Source organism: Lepidothrix coronata, unplaced genomic scaffold (assembly GCF_001604755.1).
Source record: "Lepidothrix coronata isolate B3197 unplaced genomic scaffold, Lepidothrix_coronata-1.0 Scaffold2, whole genome shotgun sequence".
NCBI classification, from domain to species: Eukaryota; Metazoa; Chordata; class Aves; order Passeriformes; family Pipridae; genus Lepidothrix; species Lepidothrix coronata.
In genome coordinates, this window is record NW_016690182.1 from 14065773 (window position 1) to 14092895 (window position 27123).

The 27123-nt window shown below is 39.6% G+C and overlaps 1 protein-coding gene across 3 annotated transcripts in view; it reads left to right on the forward strand.

The window, feature by feature from the left end:
* ATRX (ATRX, chromatin remodeler) overlaps positions 1–27123 on the forward strand; it is a 77186-nt gene that overhangs the window by 7038 nt on the left and 43025 nt on the right. For 2 of the 3 annotated variants that reach the window (XM_017815970.1, XM_017815979.1), the window contains exons 2-10: positions 3684–3796; positions 6612–6667; positions 7993–8045; positions 9553–9677; positions 10866–10985; positions 14436–14545; positions 16648–16715; positions 17614–20516; positions 24134–24209. In XM_017815970.1, the coding sequence (XP_017671459.1) occupies positions 3684–3796; positions 6612–6667; positions 7993–8045; positions 9553–9677; positions 10866–10985; positions 14436–14545; positions 16648–16715; positions 17614–20516; positions 24134–24209 (3624 nt within the window). The remainder of the gene's footprint in view (positions 1–3683; positions 3797–6611; positions 6668–7992; positions 8046–9552; positions 9678–10865; positions 10986–14435; positions 14546–16647; positions 16716–17613; positions 20517–24133; positions 24210–27123) is intronic. The other variant, XM_017815973.1, reaches the window with a different exon arrangement.

The window sequence follows — 27123 nt, forward strand, 5'->3', positions numbered from 1 at the left end:
ATAAACCCCCAATGTTAAAACACCTTCCCCCCACCCCTCCCTTCCTCCCAGGTTCAACTTCACTCCTGGTTCTCTGCCTCTTCTCCCTGAGCAGTGCAGGGGGACGGGCATGGAGGCTGTGATCCCTTCATCACACCTTGTCTCTGTCGCTCTCTCCTCCTCACACTCCTCCCCTGCTCCAGTCTGAGGCCCATCCCATGGAAGACAGTCCTCATGAACCTCTCCTGTGTGGGTTCTTCCCATGGGCTGCAGTTCTTCCTGGACTGCTCCAGCGCGAGGCCTTTCCCGAGGGGTTCAGGAGCAGCCTGCTCCAGCACGAGCTTCCTGCGGGGGCCCAGCCTCCTTGGGGCTCCCCCCGCTCTGCTGTGGGGTCCTCCCCGGCTGCAGGGGGTCTCTGCTGCTCCATGGACCCCCAGAGGCTGCAGGGGCATCTCTGCTCCAGTGCCCGGAGCTCCTTCTTCTCTGGCCTGGGTGTCTGCAGGGCTGCTGCTCTCCCACGCTCTCACTGCTCTCTCCCAGCTGCTGTTGTGCAGCAGGTTTTTTTCCCCCTTCCTAAATACGTTATCCCAGAGGCACTACCAGCATTGCTGGTGAGCTCAGCCTTGGCCAGCACTGGGTCCATCATGGAGCCCTCTGGCATTGGCTCTCTTGGACATGGGGGAAGCTTCTGGTGCCTTCTCACAGAAGTTTGTCACCCTGTAGTCTCCCACCACCAAAATGTTGCCACACAAACCCAGTATGGGTAAGAACATACAAGGGGACAGTGGTCACAGCGAGATTGAGTGAATTATGTTGTGTCTAGATCAGGAAACCACCTGTCTAGTTCTTTATTTGTTCTAAATATTTGTGGACTCATTTAGCCTTAGAGGTGATTTGCCTACTATGGACCTTTTTGTTATCCTGTTAAAGGCCAGGCATTTATAGTTTGATCGTACAGCGCTTGGTCGGAATGTGGGTGAGAAATGGTATTCTTACAAGATAGTTTCCCAAGGTCACAAATCAGGTTCATGGCCAAGCCAATAATAGCAGGGCACCTTCCCTTTCATTCCTGTTTTAATTAGGCTGAACAGTGTTGAAATAGCTCTGGACTGATGGTGAAGCCGTGTGCTTAGTGCACACCAGTCTGAGAACAATAGTGAGTTGTTCCATGTCGAGGGGCCTGCTTGCCTCAGTAGTGCTTCTGACACGCTTCTACATTTTTGGGTTTCTATGTTTTTTTAAAAAATACACATTTATAGGTTGTGATCAATTTAACAGTGAATGGGTCTGTATTACAATGAATAAGGATTTTGCAGTAGAAGCTTTAAAAAAGATAGATTATTATTCTCAAGTATAAATACATGACATATACATGTCAAGTATAAATACATGACACTTTTGTACAAAACCGAGTACAGCATTGCCCTAAATTAACATTTCTCTCTGGTAAAGTATAGTAAGTGTAACGCCTTTTCTTAGGTTTGACCTGGTGTTCCTTAATACAGCCTTATAGTACAAAATGATGATTAATCAAGAGGAAAAGCAAGCTAAGAAGACTTTTTAGTATTAATTTATATATTTTCTTTTTTAGTTGTTTGTCAGCAAGAACATTTTGCTCTGAAAATGATAATTTTAGTCTAGTTAAGGTAAGAGTTAATAAATGATAGTAGATAATGTTCCAAGTGTTAGTCACAAAGACACGTGCCTACTATACTGAGTTTGTTTTGTATTGAGAACAATAATACTAAACTCATCCCTAGTTCCCATTTTCTTTCTGAAATGCTGTTACCAAAACAAGTTATTTATAAACTAAATGAACAGAATTCCACATGTGGCCCCTTTTTTTGGTTTTTACTACCAAAAATGTACTTTCTTTTGGCCTTTCTAAATGTGCGTTATTTCTTCAGACCATCTGGAGTGGATGTAAAATCTCTTTATATGCTTTTACTATCAAATAATTTTGAACAGCCCTAGTTTTTTTTTTTAACTTAATGTGAGTAAATTGTCATTAAATCTCCTTTCTAAAGGAGAGCATGCAAGCTGTTAAAACTGCAGTGTATCGTTATCATCTTCCATAATGTTTCCAAGTATGCCCTCCATCCATGAGAAAAAGGGAAGCCCAAATTTAGGGACTGGCAGTCGTGTAGCAGCATGAGTCCAGTAATTAGAGGGAAAGACTTTTGGACAGATTGAGAGGAAAATTTTAAGATACACTTGAGAGTTAACCAGCTTTGTTACACTCTTTCAAAGTCACTTGAGTGATTGATGGCACATATGCAAGTCTTGAAAGAAGAGTGCCCTTCGCTCATGCAGAGGATCTTTGTATCACAAGGTGCTGTTTTGTTTTATTTTGAGTACTTCAGAAGATTTAAAGAAATTTAATGTTATTTTTTTAAATGGATGTTTTATGCTGTTTCATTTGTGGTTCTTTTCATTGGTTAAAATAGTCATTTGCATTGACGTGATGATACCCTTTTACATTGTTCACCTGCACGTCCTTCTTATAAAACGGGATTTTTTTAGCAATAACAGTTAAAATTGAAAGAAGCTAATAAATTGATGTGTTCAGAGAAACAGTAGAGATGGTAAAGGTGAGTGGATTGAGGTCCTGCTAAATACAAGTTCCTATGACCTGTAAAACAGGGACAGAAAATGTTATTTCTTCCTGCTGTTAGAAGAGCGTGTTGAGATGAATGGGCTCCCTTCCGCAGGGGCAGGGCAGGGCAGCGTTGGAGGAGCCGTGGGGAGCAGCTGATAAGGCAGGATGAGTCAGCCCGCCCGGCTGGCAGGCTCCAGAGCACTGGCAGTGGGCAAACAGCTGAGTGGCAACTTCTCTGCAGGGCTCCCAGAGCCCTCAGCACCGCACCTGCGGCGGGAGGAGTCTTGTGTCGGGGAATTGCAGAAGCTCTGGGAGGAGGAGATCTGGAGCACAGCGTGGACAGTGTGAGGGAACAGCGGGTGGGTTCTGGGGCAGTGCTGCTCCTGAAGGAAAGCTCGGGATCAGGGGTTTCCCTGCAGGGGGCATGGGCACACCAGGCTGGCAACTCCCGGGCTCTGGCAGTGCCAAGGGAAGGTTCCCACTGTCTTCTATAAGTGAGTTACCAGTTCTCATCCAAACAGATCAAGGAACGATCTGGTCCCGCGTGGTTGTTTTTGACAAAATGAACTCATGACGCAGCAGGTTTTTAAGAAAAGTTTGGCACGAGCGTGTTCATCTGCCACACTCAACACCCCTGCTTTTTTCAAAGGCTGTAGGTGAAACTGCTGTCACTTCTAGTGGTTTATATCCCCAAAGGTTACATTTTTGGGAATAAAATCAAGATTTTATTGGTTTTACTTGTCTAGTCTCTGACAAAGTAGAATCTTAAATTAATTTTTCTCTGTCTTCATAGCATTGCAGCATTACCACTCAGATTTTCTTGAATTCTGTCAGTAATTGTAAACAGTAAAAATGACTTAAAATATAATTGTTATTATTGACAAAGTCCTTAGTGCTTTTTTGTCAGTAAGGGTGCAGCTACCACTTGGCTCAGGTTTTAAAAAAATTGTGTGTGTTTTATTTACTTTGATATACTTAATGCAGAAACAAATGTTTAAATCTCTTGTAGGTGTGTATTAATTGAGATGAAACATAATTTCTTTCAAGCTTGGTAAATTAGAGTGAGCTATGTAAGTAATTTGAAGTATTACTTGTATTTTAACAGTGAAAGCAAGTTGAACACATTGGTACAGAAACTACATGACTTCTTGGCTCACTCATCAGAAGAATCTGAGGACGCAAACTCTCCTCCAGCATTATCTAAAAACAAAAGCACAGGTAAAAACACATCTTATGGGTCTTTTTAACTTTCAGTGTATATATGATTCTCAAGTCAACTAACTTGCTGTTGTTATTTCAATTTATCACACTTCACTGGGGCAATTATACAAAGTCGTAATGTGATTTATGTGGTGATATCTTAACAAATGCACAGTAGACCTTTGATGCAATATTTATTTCAGTTCTGAATCTTTCTAAATGTGAAAAAAAAATCTAGCCTTCTGGTTAGATTTACCTTCTATGAAACACGAGATGGCAAACACACGTGTATTTGCTGTGCTAGGAATTCCTTGCTCAGTGTTCCTGAATTTATAAATGCAGTATCTCGGTTCTTCTGCTGAAGTAAAGCTTTTGCAGTCCTTGTAGTTGTGGAAGAAGTTCTGGAGCTTATGCTTTCGTAGTTATTTGAAAAAGGTTTCTACATGTAATCTGGAAACATTTGAAAAGGAAATAAGATTTCTGAAAAACCTTGAGTCCTGCACTAGGTCAGAATTGGTTATTAGAATTTTTACGTACAAGTTAGAAATAGGTGACAAATTTTAAACACTGTTTTGATTACAGTGATTAAAAGTGAAATAATTTCGTATCAGTACTGAATAAAATCTGTTTCCAAATTTAACTGGTTAAACTGTTTCTTAGTTTAACTTGGATCTGGTACAGGTGCAAAACCTTTCAGTCTCTACTGTTTAATGAGCTAAAAGTTGTGCTGAAGCGGTGGAGTCCAGGAGAATGAGAGTGTGCTGGCTGTGTTATGGAGTTTATTTTCAAACTCCTGTTGTCCTAAGTAATATCTTCCATGGGTTTTCTGGCATGCTGTTTTTGTCTTTTAATGATTTGTTTTGAGAGAGTCTGCTGCCTGTGGCGCTCACCAGCATCAAACTGAACTGCTAACGTAGGAAAAAGAAATGACTCCTGTGATACCTCAGCAGAATAGTAAAATAAATTGTGGTGTAGACACATCTCAAAGTGAAATTTTGCTGAGGAGCACACTGGGAAAAAGAAATCTTTTCCTTTATCCTGTGTAGTTAAAAGGTAGAATTTGGTTCCTTGCTGTAAAATACAAATTGTCTTTGAAATGGGTACACTTGCAAATTCATAGCAGGCCTGTTTCAGTGTTGGTTTTGAGATCTAAAAGAACATATTGAAGTAGAAAAATCAGGATTAAACACTTAAATATTAGCAAACGTCAGAATTAACTGTGCAAATTTCCTTCCCCCCCAATGTTCTGTGGATGATGACGGTGTCTTTAGCAACTGTGCTTGCTTTTTTTGTAATGCACAGGATGCTTGTTACAAGCTCAAGTTATGGATGTGATTGGGGCCAAATCAGGTTTATATAGTAGTGGATCTTGGATTGTTCCAGCAAGTGGGAGATATGTGAATTATTGGGTACTGTGTTGTGAGGAGGGAGATGATGGTGAAGGTTAAGGATGGCTTAGGAGAGCTGGAACATGTCCCTGCCACACACAGAGGTCAATTAAAATAGGAAGCAGTACTTGATTTTCCAGCCTTACTGATGTTTCAGTCTCCCCTCTGCACTGGCACTGGATGTGTCCCTCCTGTGCCCTACATGGTGCCAGGGGCAGTCCCTGGGCTGCTCCAGTGTCCAGTCCAGCCCCTGCCCTGGGAAGCAGGGAGCAGGAGCAGGGGGTCAGCACTGGGAGCTGGGAGGGGATGGTGCAGCCACTCCCTGGTTCTGTGGGAATGGTCCGAGTGCAGAGTCTGCAGGGACTGGAGCTGCCAGAGCAAAGAAAGCTTTGCCAAGATGTACAAACTGGTATTTTCCATGGATTTATCACTTGGCCAAATTGGTCAAGAGTAGAAGGTGGGCAGCATGTGATCTCCAGAAGGTGTGTCACCCTCCTTCCAAATCTCAGGTTTTTTCCTCAGAATACAGAAATACCTGTAATATTCCAGAGAAGAAATTTCGGGTATTTAAAAGAGCCAAAACCATCTGCTTCCATTTTTTTATTCCCTCCTTCACATGCAGAAATGACTGGGTAATTTTTGCTGCAATTTACTGAAACAGTTCAGCCCAGGTCAAATAGCCAGCATTGAATTCTCTAACCAAAGTGATTTGATTATGTTAAAGTGTAGAAGAAAATTGTTTGGTTTTCCCAAAACTGAAGTTTAAGTTGCAGTGCTAGTAGTCTTATGCTAAAATCACAAATAATCCTGATATTTACAGGATAATCCAGGATTGTAATTATATTTCCTTCTCTGTAGTGCATCTGTTAAAATCCTGCTGTTCCTGACCCTTTGGAGCATCTTCTTCCAAGTATCATTGGATCACTGAACTTGAAACATTCCCTTCCATTGCCAGGACTGGTGGATGGGAACAGGTGCTAATAGGTTGCAGGTGTTTAGGCTTTATATTCCACAGTTCCTGAGACAGAGAAATGGGAATTCACAGTCATATCCTATATCAGATGGGGTTTTTGTCTGTGGTTTTGTGATCCCAGATTTAATACTTTATTTCTAATGTCAAGACGTGTAAGAGAAAAAATTTGAAGTAACTGCTTAGAGATTAACAAAAATGCACTAATGTATTATTTCCATTGCTTCAGGATTTCTGCACCAAGGGGAAGGCTGTTCCTCAGCCTGTCTGGGACTGAACTGAAAGGGATTCCTAGATTATTTCTGTAGAATTTATGCCATATAGTGGAACGTGTTTCATTGTGCAACAGTTTGTCTCTGAAAGTCACACAGTCATCTTTATTCAGGCTGGTGAAACATTAACAATGTGATGTGCAATGTGAAGGACTTCTAATGTTTCTTGCAGTTCAGTGGATTCCTTTAATTTCTCTCCATAGGTAAAAGTAGAGAACCTAAAGGAAGTCCAGCTTCAATGGAGAACAATAGAGATGAGGTAGGAATAAAAGCACTTTTGAATTCTAGTTGCATGTCTAGTGCAGAATGACTGAGTTCACTATGTTGCTTTTACAATAAATACTTAAAAAATCCTGTCAGAACCACCCAGTAAATGTCATCATGTCTGTTGAATAGAAACATTAGCTGTAAAATATATAAAAATAAATGTAAAATTAATTTTTTTATTTTGAATTAAACTCACTTTGATTTAGGCATGTGCAAGCAATTGTTTCTGTCCTCCTCCCCTTTTATTTCTAAATTACTGAAATACATGAATTTACTTGGGCAACTTCATTGTCTTTCTGGTGCACAATAATTCCTGAGAACAATGTCTCTAACAGTCTCTAACTGTTAGGCTTTGCTTACCTGAGGTGTGCAGTTGCATTTTTGTTAAGAAATAAGTGCTCTTAACTGATTCATAATGAGCATATTGCAAAGTGAGGTTTTCTTTATAAAGAAATTTGGTTAATATTGTTTTATCCTTATTCTGTTCTTTGGATTATAAGTTACCAGGCTCTTACTATTTTTGGTTTAAACGAATTGGTCTCTATTTACACTTACACTGTGATACTCAGATAACAGTAGGTACTTAGTTTTCCTTTGAGGCAAATATGCTTCCTTTTTTAAAAGAGAAAGAAATATGGGCATACAGGATCTATATTAAACATGAGCAGATTTCTTCTGTGTGATGTGTTATGCACATTAAAGAAATTTTTCATGTAGTATATGTTACTACTAACTATTCTTCTGCTGGAAACATTCTGCTTGACAACACCTTAATATGCAGAGAACACAAGTGTCAGAGTCCTGCCTTAGTTTGCCTTTGCTGCTGTAAATTCAGGTATTTTAAGCTGCCCAGACCTGGTTATGATATGAGTGCAAAACCCTCTGAAAAATCAGTTTTCCTGTAAAGGCAGCCAGTGCTTTCTGGCACATGAACCAGGTAACAAGTGTCAGTGTTGTGCTGGCAGTTCTGGGGGCACACTGGGCACAGTGCCCAGGGCCAGCCTTGCAGACCCCTCTGGGAGGGGGTGTTGGAAAAGGCCGTGGTTTCTCTGTGAAGAGCATCCACAGGTGCATCCACAGGAAGCTGCTTCCTTCTGATCTGAAACTCCATAGATTTGGTTTAACTGAACTGGCATGACTGTTGAAATTGTGTGTCACTTGTTAATGCTTTTCCTGCTGCTTTTTTAATTTATTTTTTTTTTAATAAGAGCATTGGTAACTTCTGAGATCTGTTCTAGTTAAAGCAAGAAACTGGTTTTGTTGACAGGTCCCTTGGATACAAATGTGTTGACCTTTACATTTTTTTCTTGTTTTTAGGGCAGTAGTTCTTCAGAAAGAACCAAATCCTTAGGATTATCCCGTTCCAAAAGGTTGGTTTGGAAGATAAAAACAAATAAATTACTTTTTGGTATGTGAAACTATAGAAAAGTCGATGCACTATGCCAGATATTTTTGGTATACACCAGTGTAAATCCATAAAGTTAGCAGAGTGCTGGTAAAACAAATGCCTCATAATACACTTAAAATTCAAACCGTTTCTCAGGGTCAAAGGTAAAGATCATAAAGCCTGATTTTTATAAACAAAGACAAGATTATCCCGTTTATAAAAGAGTTCCTTTACTCTGGCTATTTCTACATGTAGGATTCTTCCAAAAATATAAATTGGGTTGTGTGGAAAAAAGGGCTTTATGTACCTTACTGCTGGGAGGCTGTAGCATCCAACCGTGCTGCTGAGTTGTCCTGTGCAGGATCTGCCATTTGCTGTATCCCTGCTTAATCCTTTTGCCCTCTTTGATGTACAAAGTCTGGAGTTAACTGTTTAGCATCCCTCTGAACCGACAGGAGACACAGGTTGTTTGTGTCCCAGGTACCAGCAGACTTGCTCTAGTCCAGCTCCTCATCTGCTCTCGGCTGATGCTCGTTCAGGTTCTGTCATTCGTGATTTTTCATGCACAGTTTCAACAGCTGCCTTAGTACTGCTCTTTAAAAGTCTGTATCTCTTTTCACTCTCCTTTGTATCCAAGTTGGTTTATTCTATCATGTCTGCTGGCATTAATGTTCTTCAATGTTTGGCTTTGATTTCTCCCTCATCTTCTGAATACAGTGTCCTGCTGAACTCTTTTTCATTTATATCAGTTTTAGTCCTGCTTTTTTTGCATCCTGTCTTATCACTAAAGGTATTTTCACTTATACATGTACCATACTGTTCCTGATACAAAACCAGTATCCTGCAGTAGTTCGGGTATTGCCTTGAGACTACTGAAAATTATGCTCCATATTCAGTGTTTTCTTCTTCCTATCCTGACATAGTAAATTAATTAATTTTTGTGGATTCAGTTAGAAATTATGTTTGTGTGGAATTCTGGCAGCTGTTCCTTTTATTCAACAGTCAGCTTTTTCATTTCTCTCCACATTTCATTATTTCCTTGCAAAACATCTCTTCAACCAAGCTACTTTTTGTAATTTGTTAATGTCTGTGTGCTCTCTTTGTGCTGCCTGTTAAACCTGGAATGATGGATAAAATTTCTGAGTAGACGTTCACTTGTGTTTCATTTAGGGTTTTTTTGGTAGAAGTGTGACTTCCTTAAAAACACATCAAACCTTGATTTTACAAAAAAATACAGCAAGCCTGTGAAACAAAATATTTTATTAGTATATATTTTTATTTCACATAGAGGGGAGAATTCCTGTTCCTAACAACAAAATTAACCTACAATTTATATATAGTAATAACTTGGAGTATCCCACCTCATAAAGTCCTAAATGAATTTAGAAAACATAGTTTTCCCCAGTTAATATCATGTTTGCAAAGCTCTAGGCTTGCCTGAAGTGCAGTGTGTACTATTTGTCAGAGCATGTTTTTTTCTGTCTATGCAGGAAACCTACAGTTGTAACAAAATACGTTGGGTCAGATGAGGAACAAATTGTAGATGAAACTGTAAATGAAGACGTTTCAAATGAGAACTCAGAAAACGATGTAGATATGCAAAGCTTGCCGAAAGGTAGGTCGTGTCTTTTTTCATTTCTGAATTCAGGAGATTAGCCAAGGTGATGAGGCAGCACAAAAAATGGACTGGAATGCACACGTGTGAGATGGCTGTGTGGGGAGCTGCTGGCCTGTGCACACAGGGCTGTGAGCACAGCCAGCACACAGGAGCCCCAGCACCTCTGCCCTGGGACCTGGCGGGGGCTTAATGTCAGTGCCTGCAGCCACCTCTGTAAAACCATCACACACAGGGAAGGAACTGCTTCCCTTCTTTTGTACAAGTCTCAAGCTCTGTCACCTGGTGGTCTTATTCTAAGTTCTCTCTGAGGTTATTTATTAGCAATTAGATCAACAAAAGCAAAACTAACTCTGGAAGTGTCGTTATTTGAGATGTATTTTTAAGCACCTTTTAGGAACAGTTAATTCTATAAGCTTTACATCCCTCTGCTCTTAACTACAGTGTGAGTTTGTTTATCTCCTCCATTTCTTACCTAGGGAAGTTACAGGAAAAATTGCTGCTGTTTACTGCATGAGCAGCAGTATTTAGAGCAGTCACTTCAGAATGATTTTTTTCAGAGTATGAGATGATTTTCAATGTCCTCACAACAAAAGTATAAAAACCGGGCCCTTAAGTAGGAAAGATGTGCTTTTTCATTCACATGATTTTGACCAGTACTCTTCATTGAAATGGAAATGTGAATTTCTGAATTTTGTTAAAGACAAAGCAGTTTTTATTGTGTTGCTTTTTCATTTATTTCATGCTGAAATAAATGCAGGCGAGGGAAACTGGATAGAAGGGGACAAAGGGAGAAATGCATAGTTACTGTAGAGGTTTTGAGGGGTTTGAGTGATGTAACCCAGGTCCTTTATTTGTAGCATTGCACTACAAATCCCTATCCACACCCCCAGCAGTGTGACAGTCCTGTCCTGCCCGTGCCACATCAGGGCAGAGGGGGCACAATTTGCTCCTCAGCCCATCCAGTCTTTGACTTTTGTCCTACAGCTGCAACACTTTGAAGTGTGTGGTGGTTTGTTTTTGGTTGTTTTGTTTTTTTGTTTTTTTTTCTGTGAACAGCTGTGCATTCAGAACTTTGTTGAGTTTTAGTCAACGGATTGCACTTTTTTGTTGGCTTTATTTAAACAGAACTTTTGCACTTCATTTGGATGTGTAATGGTTTCCAATTTCTAAATAAAATTATTCTAGGTACAGTGGTTGTACAGCCTGAGCCAGTGCTGAATGAAGACAAAGATGATTTTAAAGGGCCTGAATTTAGAAGCAGAAATACCGTTAAAATGAAACCTGAAGCTCCCAAAAAGCGTGGAGGTAAATACAACTTAAAACATCTATTAAAACGGGTTTAAATTGTTGCTTACGACCACATTTGGTACATCTAAAAATTGTTCATATTTCTGATAAATTATCCTAAAAATACCTCCACTCTTCTGGCTTTTTGTTCATTAAGGATGCTAACTGACAGAAATTAGCCTCCATTGCTGCCCCTGCAATGCAGCAGTGAAAGCTAAGATTAGTTCCCATTATACTCCGTATTTTCTGTAGGTATAGGATGCATCATTAGGTACAGTTGCTTGGTTGCAATCAGGTGTTACAGGTATTCCTTTTTTAAGGAATTACGTTGTAACAGTGTTGATACAGGAATGTTCACTTATTAAGAAAGCAACCATGTGGGACATGTATAGGCAGATGATCCATCAGTGAGCTGAGAAAAATCCCAAACCCTCAAACAATTCAAAGACTTCTGTTTTGTTTTTAAATTGTGAGAAATTCCCTACCAGCGGGCCCTTCTAAGGATTATCTTTGAAAAACTGCTCTGTCAGCTGCTTTTCCATAGCTACTGCTAAAATTGAGAAGTTGGGTAGATTATAGCAGTAACAGAAATTAATTTCTCGTATTTCATTCCAAAAATTAAAGGAGAGGGAGGATTATTTATAAAGTAGCCAATAAGAAGGCAGATATTTTTATTAACACTACTGGCAATATCTTAATTCACATACCTACAGCAGTACCTAGGATATTCATACAAACAGATCTTGTACACACTCTTCATTCTTCCCATTATATCATTTGAGATACTTGCTCTCTCTTAGAGTCTTACTGTAATTTATTAAGTGCTATTTCTCCATTTGTGGTGGAAGGGGAGTAAAATGTGACTGTGTGGAAATGTGCTTGTGCATACACATGGGCTCATGCATGATGTTAATCACATTCTGAGCGTTGATGTTTTCTCTGAATAATCCCTTTCTTAATCTTTGGAAGTTGGTTCTGTTTATTCATGCAAGATGTCCTGTGCAGCATTTAGGAATGCTTTTCCCATTTGTGCTTATAACATTTGCAAATGGTCCAACAGAACTCTTCAAGGGTGCAGTGTTGAGAAGATAGGACTCTTCTGCTTGAGCTTTGTGGCCTGTGTCTGCATCCCCAGGACAGTTTGTATGACCTGCCCTTCCAGCTTTTTTTCTCTGTCCCCAGGGAATTTATAGGCTTTCCTTTGAGTATCTGGGCTGGTTACTCATGTACTGTGCCTGACATGGGGTAATAGTTTTGGAAGGGACATGAAGAGTTTAAGCCTTACCTTTGTCCAGGGCGAGCTCAGCTCTGTTAACGTCTCTGTTGATAGTATTTGGTTTTAGAGCTCTCCTGGATGTGTGTTAAACTCCAGTCAGCTTCCAGGGAAATGGAACAGGTACTGCCTACTCCTTGTGTTGACCCCATTTCCAGACCAGGAAAGGTAGCCAGGTGAGGGATGTGACTCCAATCAGCCTCAAGAGCAGGATTAGGGAATATATCAAACCAGTTTGTTTTTGTCAAACTTTGTCAACTTTTTGCATGAAGTGGCACTGAGCTGTGTCTTGGTGCCTGACTGAGGTGCCCTGAGCATGTACAGAGCAGGTAAATGTGTAGTCCCTGAGATCCTGAATTGTCTGCACAGTGCAGGTAAATAATAACGATAAAATAAAAAATGCCAGTCCGTCTTGTTCATTGTGGAGTGCATCTTTGCACTTTTATTAGGAATTATATGTCCTGTTTATGTTAGAAATAGTGGTAGTAATAGAAGTGTTGCCCTTCTAGCAACCAGATGCTCTCATCTGAGACTGTTGAGAGGCATTGTGTCATTATTTTCAAGTGTTGTGTCTGCAGAATGGTTATGGTTGTATTTTTGCTAATAAACTCTGGTAGGAATGTTTTAAAGTAAGTATTTTCTCAGTATTAATGAATTAGTAGTAGTTGAATTTCTTTAGGTCATCATCATTTGTAGCAGTAACATGGCTTACAAAGATTTGCCTCATAAATCTCTGTTTCTGGTGCCAACTCACAGATCTTAGGAAGGAGGCCATAGTGCTTCCCCGTAGCTTTAGAAAAGAGGGAGGTGGCTCAGGATTTGGCAGGGAATGGCCTGTTGTCCCTGAGCTGGCTGTGGTGTGTGCCAGACCTGGGTTGGGTTCCGTGCTGTGGAACGTGGGATTGCTTTCCCAGGAGTGCGATGCGACGGATGCCTTTATTCAAGGTCGCCAGCGGTGTCTGAAACCAGGGTTTGAGCTGGTTTTGAGGTGGTGAGAGGGCTTTGTGAGTGCCCAGGCTCTGCAGACATGCAGACATGCATGCCTGGAGGTTGGAAAGAGCACGTATTCAGAATTTCCCTGAGTTGTGAGGGTGTATCAGCTGTTCTCACTGGCCCCTGAGCCTTCTAAGATGGTGCTTCAGCAGCAGGTTGCTGGTAGCTTGCACTGTGTCTTGAGAATGTTCATTCAGTTCCTTAACATTGTGGTGTTGGTGCTTCTGTGGCAGTGATTATTTGAAAACTAGAAAAAAATACGGAGTCTGTGCTCAGATTGTAACCATTGAGTGAAACCATTTGAGTTAATTTCCTTGTTCCACTTACTGAACGTGGCAGCGAAGGACAAGTCACAGTTGAGTGATCCCATATCAAACCTCTATCTGCTTGATCCCAGATTAGGATTCTGAAAGTGTATGAGCTTTCACAAATGATTTTCCTTTTTCTGCTGCTGAAAACAGAAAGGTCTCACAGTATTAACTAGTGGGTTTAACAGCCTGGCATGGAGTGAACCTGCCAAGCCCATGTTCACCCCTTCCAAAGTGAATTTGGGGGGTTGGCAGTAAAGAAATGTTTTCTTGACCAAATATAGGTACAGCAGCAGGGTGGTCCACAAACTGAGAGCAATCAGCAAGATGGGGAGTACATGTGTATTATAGCAAAATTGTAGTTTCAGAAAAACCCAAACAGCAAAAACCGCCATCAAGAAGGGAACAAAAGGTGAGAAAAGATTTTTCAGGCACTATTAAAAGGATTTTGTGCATCTTCTGTAATAGTTTTCTGTATTCTTCTTTGAGAAACTAAACTGTGTGTGAAAGAAAATATGATATAAACATGCATTTGTTAAACAAAGATTAAATTGGGAACATTGTCCAGAATATCAGGGCTGCTCTGGAAGAGTTTTATTGATGACTCTTATTTAGGTGTGTTCTCATGAGGTGACCAGTTAGCCCAAATTGAATCTCTCAAAGGAAAAGAATTGTATCTTCACCCCAAGTGGAGCATAGAAATTAGAGGGAAATTCTTTCAGTCTTTAAATGACAAGTGGTTACAGAAAGATCTCTAGTGCTGGGCGGTAAAGAAATAAAGGCCTAAAACCTGACAGGCCGAAATATTGTAAGAAAATTAAATAGGTATCTATAGATTTCTTAAAAAAAAAAAAAAGAAAACAATTAATGTGTGGTTTATAATCCTCTCTATAGAGGAAGGACTACATGGAATTGTAAGCTGTACAGCTTGTGGGCAACAGGTGAACCATTTTCAAAAGGATTCAATCTACAGACATCCTACACTGAAAGTTCTTATTTGTAAGGTATGTGGTAAACAGTTCTACTGTTTGTTTTTGTTTGAAATGTCATATTAGTTGATTTGGCTGGGATTTTTGTGGGAGTAGTTCTTTTTTTAGTCATTAGCTGTTACAGTTAAGGAAAGTAAAAGCGGGGGGGAAAAGCAAATATACTTAAAAATTTATATTCCTGTTTTCTTATACCTCAGTTAAACTCATTGTAGTTTATGTGGAATTTAGTTTTATAGCTTTAAGGCTGTAATAGTAGTGAATTTTTAATGTTAAATGATCTGTCTGAAGTTTCTGCCTACTCATAATGTATTGTAAGAGCAGATTCAAGTCTGGATGTCCTGGTAAAGTGTTCTGTGTAAAACAAGATTGGAATAAGGAGCAGAAAAGTAGCTTCAGAGCCATCTGGGTTTCTGCAGCTCGTGGATTGTTTTAATTTATGGCAGCTTTGAAATAATGATCTAAACCTAACCTAAACCCAGGTCTGGGTCTTCAACTGCCTGCTTTCCTGATGGCTTCAGAGAGGCCCTGAGTTGCCTGCAATGGAAAGAGGGGGGCAACAGGGCAGGAAGGAAACATCCCTACCCCTGCTGTGGAGACCTCTGTTAATTTTCAGAGATACGAGATATCTCTTGCATGTCTCTACAGCCTATAGATGCTGTATTTGTAAAGGTGTTGCCAAAGGTAGAGAGATTCAGCTCTGTTACAATGCACATGTGGCATTCCTGTTCCCTTCCCTCCTCCTTCTCCCCAGTTCCTGACTAATGTTCCATGTTCAGCTGACAGACTGTCACAGGTGTGCCTGTAGTCTGATGTTCTGCCTCTTCTATGTATTCTGACTTGTTTCTTTTATCAAATATGCTTTACAATAATCAGCTCACACGATGACTGTCTTCCATCTCCACTGGAGTCCCAGCTCTTGTTCTAGGCTTGAAAATCCTCAGCAGGTGGCTGCAGCTGTCTGTGTTCCTGCCATCCACAAGAGACCTGGGTCATTTTTTTAACTTCTTTAGGCTGTTGGGTTCAACAGCAGCTCTTGACTGGGGGCTCTGCTACATGAATTGCATCCAGGACTTTTTCCTTTAAATTTTCTGTGTCTGCTTAGTGGAACATGGCCTTAAGTTAATGTGGAGTGGAAGTCCCTGATCTCCATACTCCAGGTCTTCCTGTGCTTTCTGTGCCTAGTTCTGCCCTTATTTTTCTCCTGCTTAGGTCAGCAGTCCTAGACCTGAGAAGCTGTTTTCCTTCAACTATGAATGTTCCATCAAATGTCTAAATATCAGACGTTACTGGGTTTTTTTGTTGGTTTTGATTGTTTGGATAGTTTAGTTGAACAGATATATAAATCTATTCCATGTAAAGGGGCATCATCATGTTAAATTCATGTGCTGAATCCTCTTCTGGATTCTGAATTCACTGATCTGCTGGGTAAAAGGACAGAATGTAGCTAATAGTTTGTATTAATGCCTGTTCAAAGTAGAACTGCAAGTCTGGGAGAACCTTTTTCACTAGCAACTGGGAAAAAAATGACATCACACCTTCCAAATTTGGTGTAAAGAGTTCAGAAACTGAAGCCATTGCTACTTCTAGCTGAGTTTTTTTTCTTACCATTACCAAATTTTCAATAAAGATACTTAGTTTGTACCTGGAAATTGAATACTTGGGTGTTAACATCAGGATAATTGCTGAAGACCTTTTTATGTAAAGTTTTATGGCATCAGATGCTAACATAAGGAGCATACAGCTGAAAACTGTCATTTATGTAGGATTAATTGTGCTGGGGAGGATGTGGTATTGATTTATGTAGGAAATAGATGGGAAAAAACTTAGAGATTTGAAGAGAAATATTCAGCTGATGTTCTAAATACACAGTTACACAGCAATCAAACACAAGCCTATTTAATTTTCAAATAAACCTTGAGCCATCTAAATAAGAAGTCACGTTTTGGGACCTATTGTATCCGTGGTAGATTTTTTTTTTAGATTAACACAAATGTAAAAGGCTTAGAATGCTGAAGACCTTGCAGCTGCTGCCTTTACTGGCAAGCTTCGGAAATCAAATGAATCTCTGAAGCCTTGTTGGGATTTAATAAAGAATTCCTTGTCCTGTCTCTTTGCAGACTTGCTACAAGTATTACATGAGCGATGACATCAGCCGGGATTCCGACGGCATGGACGAACAGTGCAGGTGAGGGCCCAGGAACTGCAAACACACCCACAGCCCTTCTGGCCTGGGGATCTTTATTTGTCAGTCATCTTATTGTTGCAGGAAATAAGACCAGTACATAAGAGCATAAGAGCTTAATCAGCAATTATTTCTCACCAAGAAATACTCAACCCCAGCGTTTTCCTATCTATTTGATTGTTATTTAAGTAATTAATAGGAAAACATTTAATAAATGAATCCAATAGCAAACACTTTTAGACATCACATTTCTAACTAAATAACATGCCCATTAATTGGGTATTGACCCATAATGCCCATTAACCTTACAAACACTTTAAAGGTGGGGATACAATCTGACATTCTAAACCTTGTGAGTCACAGAAACTTATTTCTACAGATGCATTTCCCACTTCTGAAATACTAAAGTATTTCTCTGTCCTTAGGTCAAATATCTAAATGCATAATTCTGTCAAAATTGTGCAGTCTGTGATGCTTATGAGCTTTCTTGTCCACCACTTTTCAGGTCATATGTGCCTACAGTAGTAATATATCAGTTAAGGCTAGAAAGACTTAAGCCAATTGCTTCTGATGTAAAATAAATCACTCCACTCCCTCCTCTCTCCAAATTTTCAGAAGAAACAGGGAAAATAAAATTTAATTAGTTTTTTCTTTTCTTTAAAATCAGTGCTGAAGTTGTGTTGGAAAATTACTGACCATTTCAGCCTTGGGAACTTTTAATCTAATACATGAATTTTCTGATTTTCCAATTCTCAGCTGAGTGCTTTTCAGATGTGCTTTTAAAAATGGTTTCCATAAACGGATCTGTTTATCACCTGAATTTTTAAATATGTCAGCTTAAGAGTTTACCACTGTGTTGGTCTGGAGACAAACCTCTTCCATTCCTCGTGTCTCGTTTCAGGTGGTGTGCTGAAGGTGGAAATTTGATTTGCTGTGACTTTTGCCATAACGCCTTCTGTAAAAAGTGCATTTTGCGCAACCTGGGTCGAAAGGAGCTCTCGACTATCCTGGATGAAAATAACCAGTGGCACTGCTATATTTGCCATCCAGAGCCTTTATTGGACTTGGTCACTGCATGTGACAGTGTCTTTGAAAATTTAGAACAGTTACTTCAACAAAACAAAAAAAAGATCAAAGTTGAAAGTGAAAAGAGTAAAATATATGACCATACAGTCAAGTTTTCTCCAAAGAGAAATAGTGCAAACTGTAATGGTGAAGAAAAAAAACTAGATAATTCATATTCAGGTTCACTAACATATTCTTATAAAGCACTAATGGTGCCAAAAGACTTGCTTAAGAAAACAAAAAAGCTGGTTGAAACTACAGTAAATCTCAATTCTAGCTTTGTAAGCTTTTTGAAAAACGCTGCAGAAAATGTAGAAATAAGCCCAACTGTGCAACTGTGTCAGCTGAAGGCTTTTAAATCTGTGCTGAGTGACATGAAAAAAGCTCATCTGGCACTAGAAGAAGGTCTGAACCTGGAGATTCAAGCATTGAATGTTAAAATCAAAGATAAAAATACCAAAGAGAAAAAAACTGAGGTTAGATCTGAAAAAAATGAGGTGAAAAAAGATGAAGGAAAGGAACATGTGGCATTGAAAGAGGATGACACTGTACAGACGCCGAAAAAGGTTGTATCAGAACAGCCTGACAGTGAGCCCATGGATCAAAGTGTTCCAACAGTGGAACAGACTGATAACAAACCTACTTCTGGGGAAGAGAAAAAGTCTGGCAGAAATGAAGAACCTCAGTATGAACCGAACAGTACAGAGGCTTTGGACATGGATATAGTGTCCATTCCCTCATCTGTTCCTGAAGACATTTTTGAGACTCTAGAATCTGCTATGGAGATTCAGATGCCATCAGATGAGCAGGAGAGTGGAAATACAGGAACAGATCATGAGACTCTAAATTCAAATACAAAATCGAACGCTCCTGTGAAAGATGCCAAAGGTAGTACCAAGTTAAAATCATCGGCTAAAGGAACAAAAGAATTGGTTGTAAAATTGACTCCTGTTTCCCTCTCAGAGGTTACAGTTAAAGCTGAAGATCGAGACAACAGTTTAGAAAAGGAAAATAAAAGTGTTGATGCAAAGCCTAGAGCAGAAAACTGTGACCCTGTGAAACAAAATCACAGTGCTGGCAGTGAACCCTCCACGGAGAACGAGGCCGTGCCTGTTGAGGAGTCCGATCTCCGGAGGTCGCCGCGCGTGAAAACCACCCCCCTGAGGCGCCCCACGGACATGAGCCCTCTGACATCCAACTCGGAGGAGGACAGCAACGACATGGGCAGTGAGAAGCGCAAGGGGAAACCAGCCAAACAGCCACGGAGGAAAAACGACAAGAGAAATCCTTCTGACAGTGCTGCTGATGGCCCCAGCCCTGATAACCTTTCCGAATCCAAGAAGCCATATGTTTTGGATCAGAGCTCGGATTCTGATGAGATGCCAGCTGTTCTTAAAGAGGCAGGAATGATGAGTCGCAGTTCCTCAGACATTGACAGCAATAGTGAAGCACCAGCAAATGATCAGAAGACTTCAGATTTTCAGAAGAATCAGCCGGTAAAGGACGAAAATGGAAAACGAAAAAGAAAAAGTTCCAGTTCCGGTTCAGATTTAGATGCTAAAAGAGGCAAATCAGCTAAAAACGCCGCCGCTGCTAAAAAGAAGCGACAAAACTACTCAGATTCGTCAAACTACGATTCTGAGTTAGAAAAAGAGATAAAAATGTTAAGTAAAATTGAGGCTGCCAAAAAGCCTAAGAAAAAATATTCACGAAAAGAGGATAGTTACGATTCCTCTGAAGAAGAGCAGAGGAAGAAAGTAAGCAGTAAAAGAAAGGTAAATCGGAAGAAAAAGAAAGGTAAGTCTTCTGAAGATGATGATGACGTTGAAAAGTCTTCCCCAGAGAAGGAAATGAACCATTCTTCTAAAGATAAAAAAGTGGGTAAGAGGTTGTCTGCTAAGGAGAAGATAAACAGGGACTCAAAAGAAAAATCCACAAAGGGAAAACATGATGAGTATTCTGATGTTGAGAAGTCTTCACTGGAGAAAGAGGAAAGTTCTCCTGAAGGTAACAAAAACAAGGATTTGAAAAAGAAAAAGGCACAAGAAGATTCTTCTTCAGAGAGTACTGAGAAATCTGCAAAGAAAGAGCACAAGTTTGAGTCTTCAAAGGACAGACTCAAGAACAAGAAAGGATCAGAAAACAAAGCGAAGAAATCTGAAAAATTGAAAAAGAAAAGTTTCAAGAAAGAGCAAGATGATTCCTCATCTGATGGTGAGAAGTCCTCTCCAGAGAAAGGAAGTTGCAATTCTTCCGAAAACGACAAAATTAAAAAGGAACCTGTATTTACAGAAAAGAGAAATTTGAGAGAAAGAGTAGCTAAAAGAGTACACGTTGATTTATCCTCTGATACTGAGAAATCTCCCCAAAAAGAGGAGAGTTCTTCTGATGATGCCATGCAGCGTAAAAAACGAACTGAAACTAAAGAAAAGAAAAAAATAAGTCACAAAAAGAAAATTTCCAAAAAAGAACAGAATGATTCATCTTCTTCTGATGAGGAGTCTTATGAAGACAGTAAGAAAAAGACTAAAAGAGGGTCAATGAAAGAAAGTAAAAGGAGTAGCTTAAAAAAGAAAGTGTCAAAAAAGAAAGTGGTTGTCACTTCCTCTTCCTCATCTGATAAGGAAGAAAATGATGAGCAGAATTCCAGTGGCGATGGAAGCAGCGACGAGCAGAAGATCAGGCCAGTGACTGAGAGCTTGATGCTGTCTGCTGGTGCAGGATTCTGTCAGTCATCAGGTGTGCAAAAGGTGTTCATGTACACCTATTATTAATATATTAATAGAGGAATTCTGTAAGGTTTGGGTAACAATAATCTAGAAGTGAAAAATATTCGTCAGTTGGTAATTACACATTTAAATATTTGCAGGCAGTTAGGTTTTCTGATACTGGTTTGGAAGCACCTGTTTTAAAGTTCCTTTTCAACCCAAACTATCTTGTGATTCTAAAATTACATTACTTCAGTTTGTGCAGCTTGACCCTTGAGGATGTCACTGTAAATGGAGAGGCTTGAGAAGCTGCAGTCTGTAGTTGCAGTAGGTGTTGCTTTGGAGCTCGGCTTTCCTAAGCCCAGTCCTTGCTTTGCCTGCCAGGGACTGCTTTAGCAGAAGCTGGATTAAAGGAGTAGATAACCCAGGGAACTCATGTTTGTCACCTCCTGGTTATGCACTGGAGATGACTCTGAAGACCTTTGGCCTTGCAGGACACATTTAAAAATCAAGGAGATGATTTTTGTTCCTCACAAGAGCCATGTAGCCTTAGAAAAGCTGGTGTCGCTTACAGAAATCTGTCATTGCTTATTGTTTTCATAGTAGGTTTAAGAGTAATAATTATTTTCCTTGCCAAGGCAAAATTACTTTGTCAGTGTCCTGAAGATTTGGTAAATTTAGAAAATTCAGAACTGCTGTGTTCCAATACGTAGTTTTAAAGAACTTAAGAAAGCAGTTTTCACATTACACAGACAGTAGACATGTTTTTAATAAATGCATTTTCAACTAGGAAAAATATTTCCTGTTTTAATTAGCATGACAGATAAACTGTTCAGTTTCTTTTTCTTCTAGTTATGTTTCACAGAACTTTCTGTACGTGACTTTAACTGTTGGCTCAGATACAGTTGTTTGCAAAGCTGCAGCTAAACTAAAAGTGAATAAAACTACAATATGTTTATGAAGATACAAGGGGGAATGGCTTCAAACTGAGGGTAGGTTTAGAATAGATATTGGGAAGAAATTCTTTCGTATGAGGTTGGGGAGGCCCTGGCACAGGTTGCCTAGAGAAGCTGTGGCTGCCCCATCCCTGGAAGTGTCCAAGGCCAGGTTGGACAGGGCTTGGAGCAACCTGGGCTAGTGGGAGGTGTCCCTGAGCTTAAAGGTCCCTTCCAACCCAAACCATTCTGGGATTCCATGATTCTGTGGTAAGACAGCAGAAGGGACACAGCTATATTTTGACTTTTCAATAAAATACTTGTAGGCAGATACTAGGTACAAAATGAAATGATTGTTATTTGTAACATCTTAAACAAAAAACCTCACCCCTAAAAAGCCTTGAAACCGTCGGATTTTGAGTTGGACATTAATGTTCCCCCTTTCTCCTACCAGCTTGATGGTGACCCACTTCTTCCTGAAGTTTTCCTGCAGTTCAGTTTCAGGAGAGAGTTGTTCATCTTTGCAGATGTAAAGGCTGCTTTTCTGAGTGCTGTGCTGCTTTAGATTTAGAGCCCAAGCAAAGTTTGGTTAATGGTGTTTTGCATTATCCTTGAGTAGCAATTGGAAAATAAGTTTCTTGTTCTGTGTTTGACACAGCCCTGTAATGTTTGTTTTTAAGGCCTTCCGATGAAGTAAGTTCAGTTGTGTCTCTGCACATAGTACTGGGACTTTCAGGGCTTTACCTTGAGTGCTGCCTCATCAATGTTTTCCCCAGTGATGCCACTGCTGGGGGAGATTGCAAATAATGAATAGTTTACATAGTAATGAACTGGCTTTTTGTGTGTAGTTACTGCCATGGCTGTTAAAACTCTCCCAGAGACAGACAATTGATGGTACTCTGAGAGTTCTCAGCATCACTGAATCATCGAAGAAAAATACCTTAAAAGTGGGATTGCTTGTGTACAGTTTGTGTTCACAGACTTGGTATCGAAATGGCCGAGGGGGAAAAGGTTGGTTGTAATATATCAGAAGGTCTCTGAGGCAGTGGAAGCAATTGTTTAACTTGCAAGTCACAAGTGGAAGGGTTGGATAATTATTGGAGAGAAGGGTAACAGTGTACAAATTGGAAAAATGAGATGGTGATGTGGGATGATTGGCAGTAGAGTTAGACAGAGAGAAATGGGTTGGTTTAGACTGGAGAGAGAATGCTAAAAATGGGAAGTCTAAATTGCTGCCTGCAAATCACCTAATGGGCAGTTTTAGGGAAGGCTGAGCTGAACATGTGCTGAGAGGACGAGGCAGTGGGTACAGGATTTAGCAAAGAAAACTGATATAGGTACTAGCAAAAGTATTTTATACATTGACCATGATCAAAGCTTGACAGTTGTCCAATTCTGGAATCCCTGTCCTTGGAAATGCTCAAAACTTGATTGCCCAAGGCCCTGAAAAAACTGATCTTATTTAGGAGTTAGCTTTGCTTTTAGGAGGGAATTGGAGTAAGTCATGTCCAGAGGTCTTTTCCAGCCTGAGTTTGATTTTATGAAATCCTGCCTATGTTAGATTATTTTAAGAGGAGACATGTGTTGGCTTAATAAGTGAATTAATAAAGGAATCTCTTCTGTTTCTGAACAAGCTGCATAGATCGATCATCGAATGAGACTTAGAATCTGGTTTTTTCACCAGGATGCTTTTACCTAAGTGAGGTATGTCCTGGGATCACCTCTTAGACAGTCCTGTCAGATGACATCTGGGTAATGCTGTTTCCAGGACAGGTGTACCTTAAAACAACTTGGAGTAGCTTCTCACAGCCTGGTTTTAGTGCAGTCCACACAGGTGGCAAATAAGCAGTAGAGGTTATAAATGGAGGCATCTCAGCTAGTTAGGATTGTGAGGTTTCTTTTCCTTAGCTTAATTTTACTACCTAACAGATTTGTCTGACTTATATACAAGTCAGAAGAACAAGAGAAAAGCAAGGGTAGAGGCCTGAGAGTGTGCTAGAAATAATTGGAATTCCTCTGTGTCCAGCCAGGAGAGTGCAGAGGAGCTTTAAGGCGGTGCCATCCTGGGCTGTTCTTTGTTCGTGTCCCACACTGTTGGTTTTCGTGTCCTTTCCATGTGAGACAGTGCCATGTAGTGCAGCTGAGTTTGGATATTTACAGTTAGGATAGCACGTGGAATTCTCAAAACATAACTCTTTACACACACACATGTACTCTGAAAGCAAATGTAGATAAGGATTAGTGTTCTGCAGTGCTTCCTCATGGCAGCAGGGCAGCTCACAGGCTTGGCAAGCAATTCTGTAATGGATTCGTGCTGCCTTTTCAATTTACCCAAACTCAGTAGTGGAGATTCTGATAGAGCAAATAACTTCTTGGGAAACTTAATTTCTGGCTCTTGGGAGGAGCATTCAGGTTTTGGTGTAAAAAACCCAATTCATGGTGCATAACAAGGCAAGAATTGCAAGCTGCGTGTAGGAGCAAGCATAATGTGGATAAAAGTGCTGCTTGAAAAACGAGACACTTTATTAATAAAAATACTTATTTTTATATGTCAAGGTAGGTAACTGATAGAAAAGTGGTATTACCAAGCTGTTTTTAATGGGGATTGTTGGTGGAGGTGTAGTCCATGCGCTCTAGTGTTTATTGTACCGTCATGTGTCGTTCATTGCTGGGTTTCCTTGTGTTGAGTGTTTCCTGTTCGGTTGTTTTTCAGGAGATGAGGGAGAGGCTCTATCAAGGACTATTCCAATGGAGGAGGAGGAAGATGATGATGACGACCCTGAGAATAGGTATGATACCCTCCGTAAGGACTTAAACTCGATTATAACACACCCTAGGCGTGGGCGCAAAGCGGCGCAACGGAAGAGCAAGCAGGTTGTAAAAACCACGGCTGCCTGCCTGGTACAGACTCGCTCACGGGCCTCCCGCAAGCCTGAACACGGGGCCAGAAAACAGAGGCCAAAGCCCAGAAATGCAAAGCAAGTCTTTAGGAGCCTTAGTTAACACACCTTGCGTAGGGTGTGTTATAAATGCTCCGCAGCACTGGCCGGGCTGTGTTCCTGTTGGAAGTGTGGGCTTTGTGACAAGTGTTTCTTTCAGGCAGGTAAAAAGCTACTTCTGATAAATGTGAATTTCAGCTAGTTCTTTGAATAGAAGGTGACAGTTTGCATCTGTGCAATATGCAGTGCTGCAATATTTTCAGAATTAATTTGGTTATTACTGTTACTTAATATGCTTTTTTAATTGAAATGCCTTTTCCCAATAAAGAGAAAACACAAATGTGGGGAAAACAGTATTAGATATTTTCAGATAATGTTAATTGTCAGTAATGAATTAACTCAGTTAATTCAGCTGAGTTCTAATCCACTAAAGAGTACCTGAAGTGACTAATGTGACAATTAAGGCCCTGATTCTACAAGCACTGTGCATAGGCTCCACTGGTATCAAAGAGACTAACTATACACATATATTTTAAGTCTTTGCATAGATATTTTCAGAATTGTGGCTTATATGTATTGCTTCACTTTCAAATTCAATAAAAGTGAACCTCTGTAAGATACAGTTAGTTAAGACATGTCATATTTTGCCAGAATCATTGTAGCTATCAAAATTAGCCTGTCTAGAAATGTAAAAGCTTTGTTTCCTCATGAGTAAATGCACAACATGAAGCATTGCTCAGTTCCGAGCCACAGGTTCTTTTTGGAAGTGATTGTAGTTAGACTGAAGAGTTGTTCAGCAAAGTTTTATATAGTATTTCAGAAACTGATTTTAATTTTGGCCATATAGCATGTGTGGGACCAGCTTTGCACAGTTGCTGATGGAGTCTTTTTCTGCTTCTGAGCCTTAATAGTTTAGAATATGGAATCTTTGTTTCACAGAGTATGTTTTGATATGTGGCTAAAGTAAATTTTAAAAACACTGTTTTATATCCTTTACGGACCTCAGTTTGGCATCAAAATGCTGCTGCTGAATTAGTTCTCGCTTGTTTTCAGTCATGAAATTTAATCAAGTAATTCAGCTTTTAAAGAAAGACGCTTTTTAGGGACTTGACAGCACAGGGTCATAAGCAGAACATTTAAACTTTGGTAATATCAAGATTTTTTTTAAACTATACTTTAATTTCAGTCCTGTTTTGATTATTTTTTTCACTTTTTTTCTTTTTTCTTTTTTTTTGGTGAGTTTCTGGTTGATAATTAAACTGAGACACTTTTGTCAGAAGTTCAGTATTTCTCATACAAATGTTTTTGACAGATCTTAATTATTAGTTTAAGAGCTATATTGGGAAAAGAATTAATTGCTAACAACTCAGTAATATAAATTTGGGCTTTAAAAATCACTTTCTGTACTTTGTTTTTAAGCTGCCTCTTTGTTAAGTTTTTCTTTAGGGGATATTTTGAATATATATTCATGAGATTGGGAGGTATTTTGTCAATAAACAGTGTTGTCAACCTTCAGACATGTTAACTGGTAACTGCAGTCTGATTTTACATTAATCATGTGTTGTACTTGGCACTAGAATCAGAGATATAAAATGTAAAAAGATGGAACAAATTTCAAGAAGTTAAAAACTTGTTCTTCTGTTTACTCAACACAAAGTGTTTAAGTAGTTTACCTACTGATTCAGAGAAGTTGCCTATTTTCTTCCAGGCCAAAGAGGGTACCTAGTACCTGCTGGGTGTTTGTAGTGTGGGAACTCTCCTGTTTGCAAGTCTCTAGTTTAGATGTTCTGTTATTTGCATACCTGGGGATGTGCATGACATGAATATTAATAGTCTTGAAATCATTTTTGCCAAAATGCAATATCCAAGTGGGTCATACTATGCCATATAGTGCTGTATGCTTTCATCTTCTGTTGTGTAACTATTATTGGTCCTTCTGATCTTTTAAATGGTACTGTTTGATATGTTTGCAGTAGTTCTGTTTATTAAGAAGTAATTAGTGTATTTAATGCAGAATGCCTTTAAGTATTTGATGGTTACAATAAATTTTTGTAAAACATTTTTCTTGTCCAAGCATTTAATTTAATACAACTCTTGACAGCTTGAAAATCAGCCTCTTCCAACAAAGACAGCACAGTATTTAGAACAAGATGTTTGGCAGTTTTCACTCATTTTTTTGACATGTATGACATTTCATCCAAGTATTAATCTCTAAAAATCTATTTGAAAGGGTTCTGAATTTTCTAGTGATACCCCAAAGGCCCATTTAATTCAGTAGTGCTGTAGCTGGAATTGTGGTGGCTTTTATTAGCCATATACAAACCTCCTCCCCCGCCCAAGGGCTTGTTTTGGGCATTATTTCTACATATAATTCATAGGTATTTATGAACTCTGCCTGTGAGTTGATATGATCTAATTGGTAATAATACATCATGATAACGGACTAAAATTTAAATTCATGACTTTTTAAGGAAAATGCTTTTTACAGTGGTAGCATTGTCTCACCAAGATTTTAACTAACTCTAAATGAGTCCGTTGTATTGGCACTCTGAAATTCGTGAGCAAGAATGGTGCAAATTCTCACGTGGACTTAACTCCACATCATGAGAGGCTGCACCTACTGTTCCAGTTTTGCTACAATGTCTGAAGGATAATTTAAAGTAGTCCTACAGTGTAACTAAGCAACCCCTGAGTAATTTCCAGTTTGCCTGTGTCTTGGGAAAACTCTTTTCTTTTGGCATAACTTAAAAATACGTAGTAATCA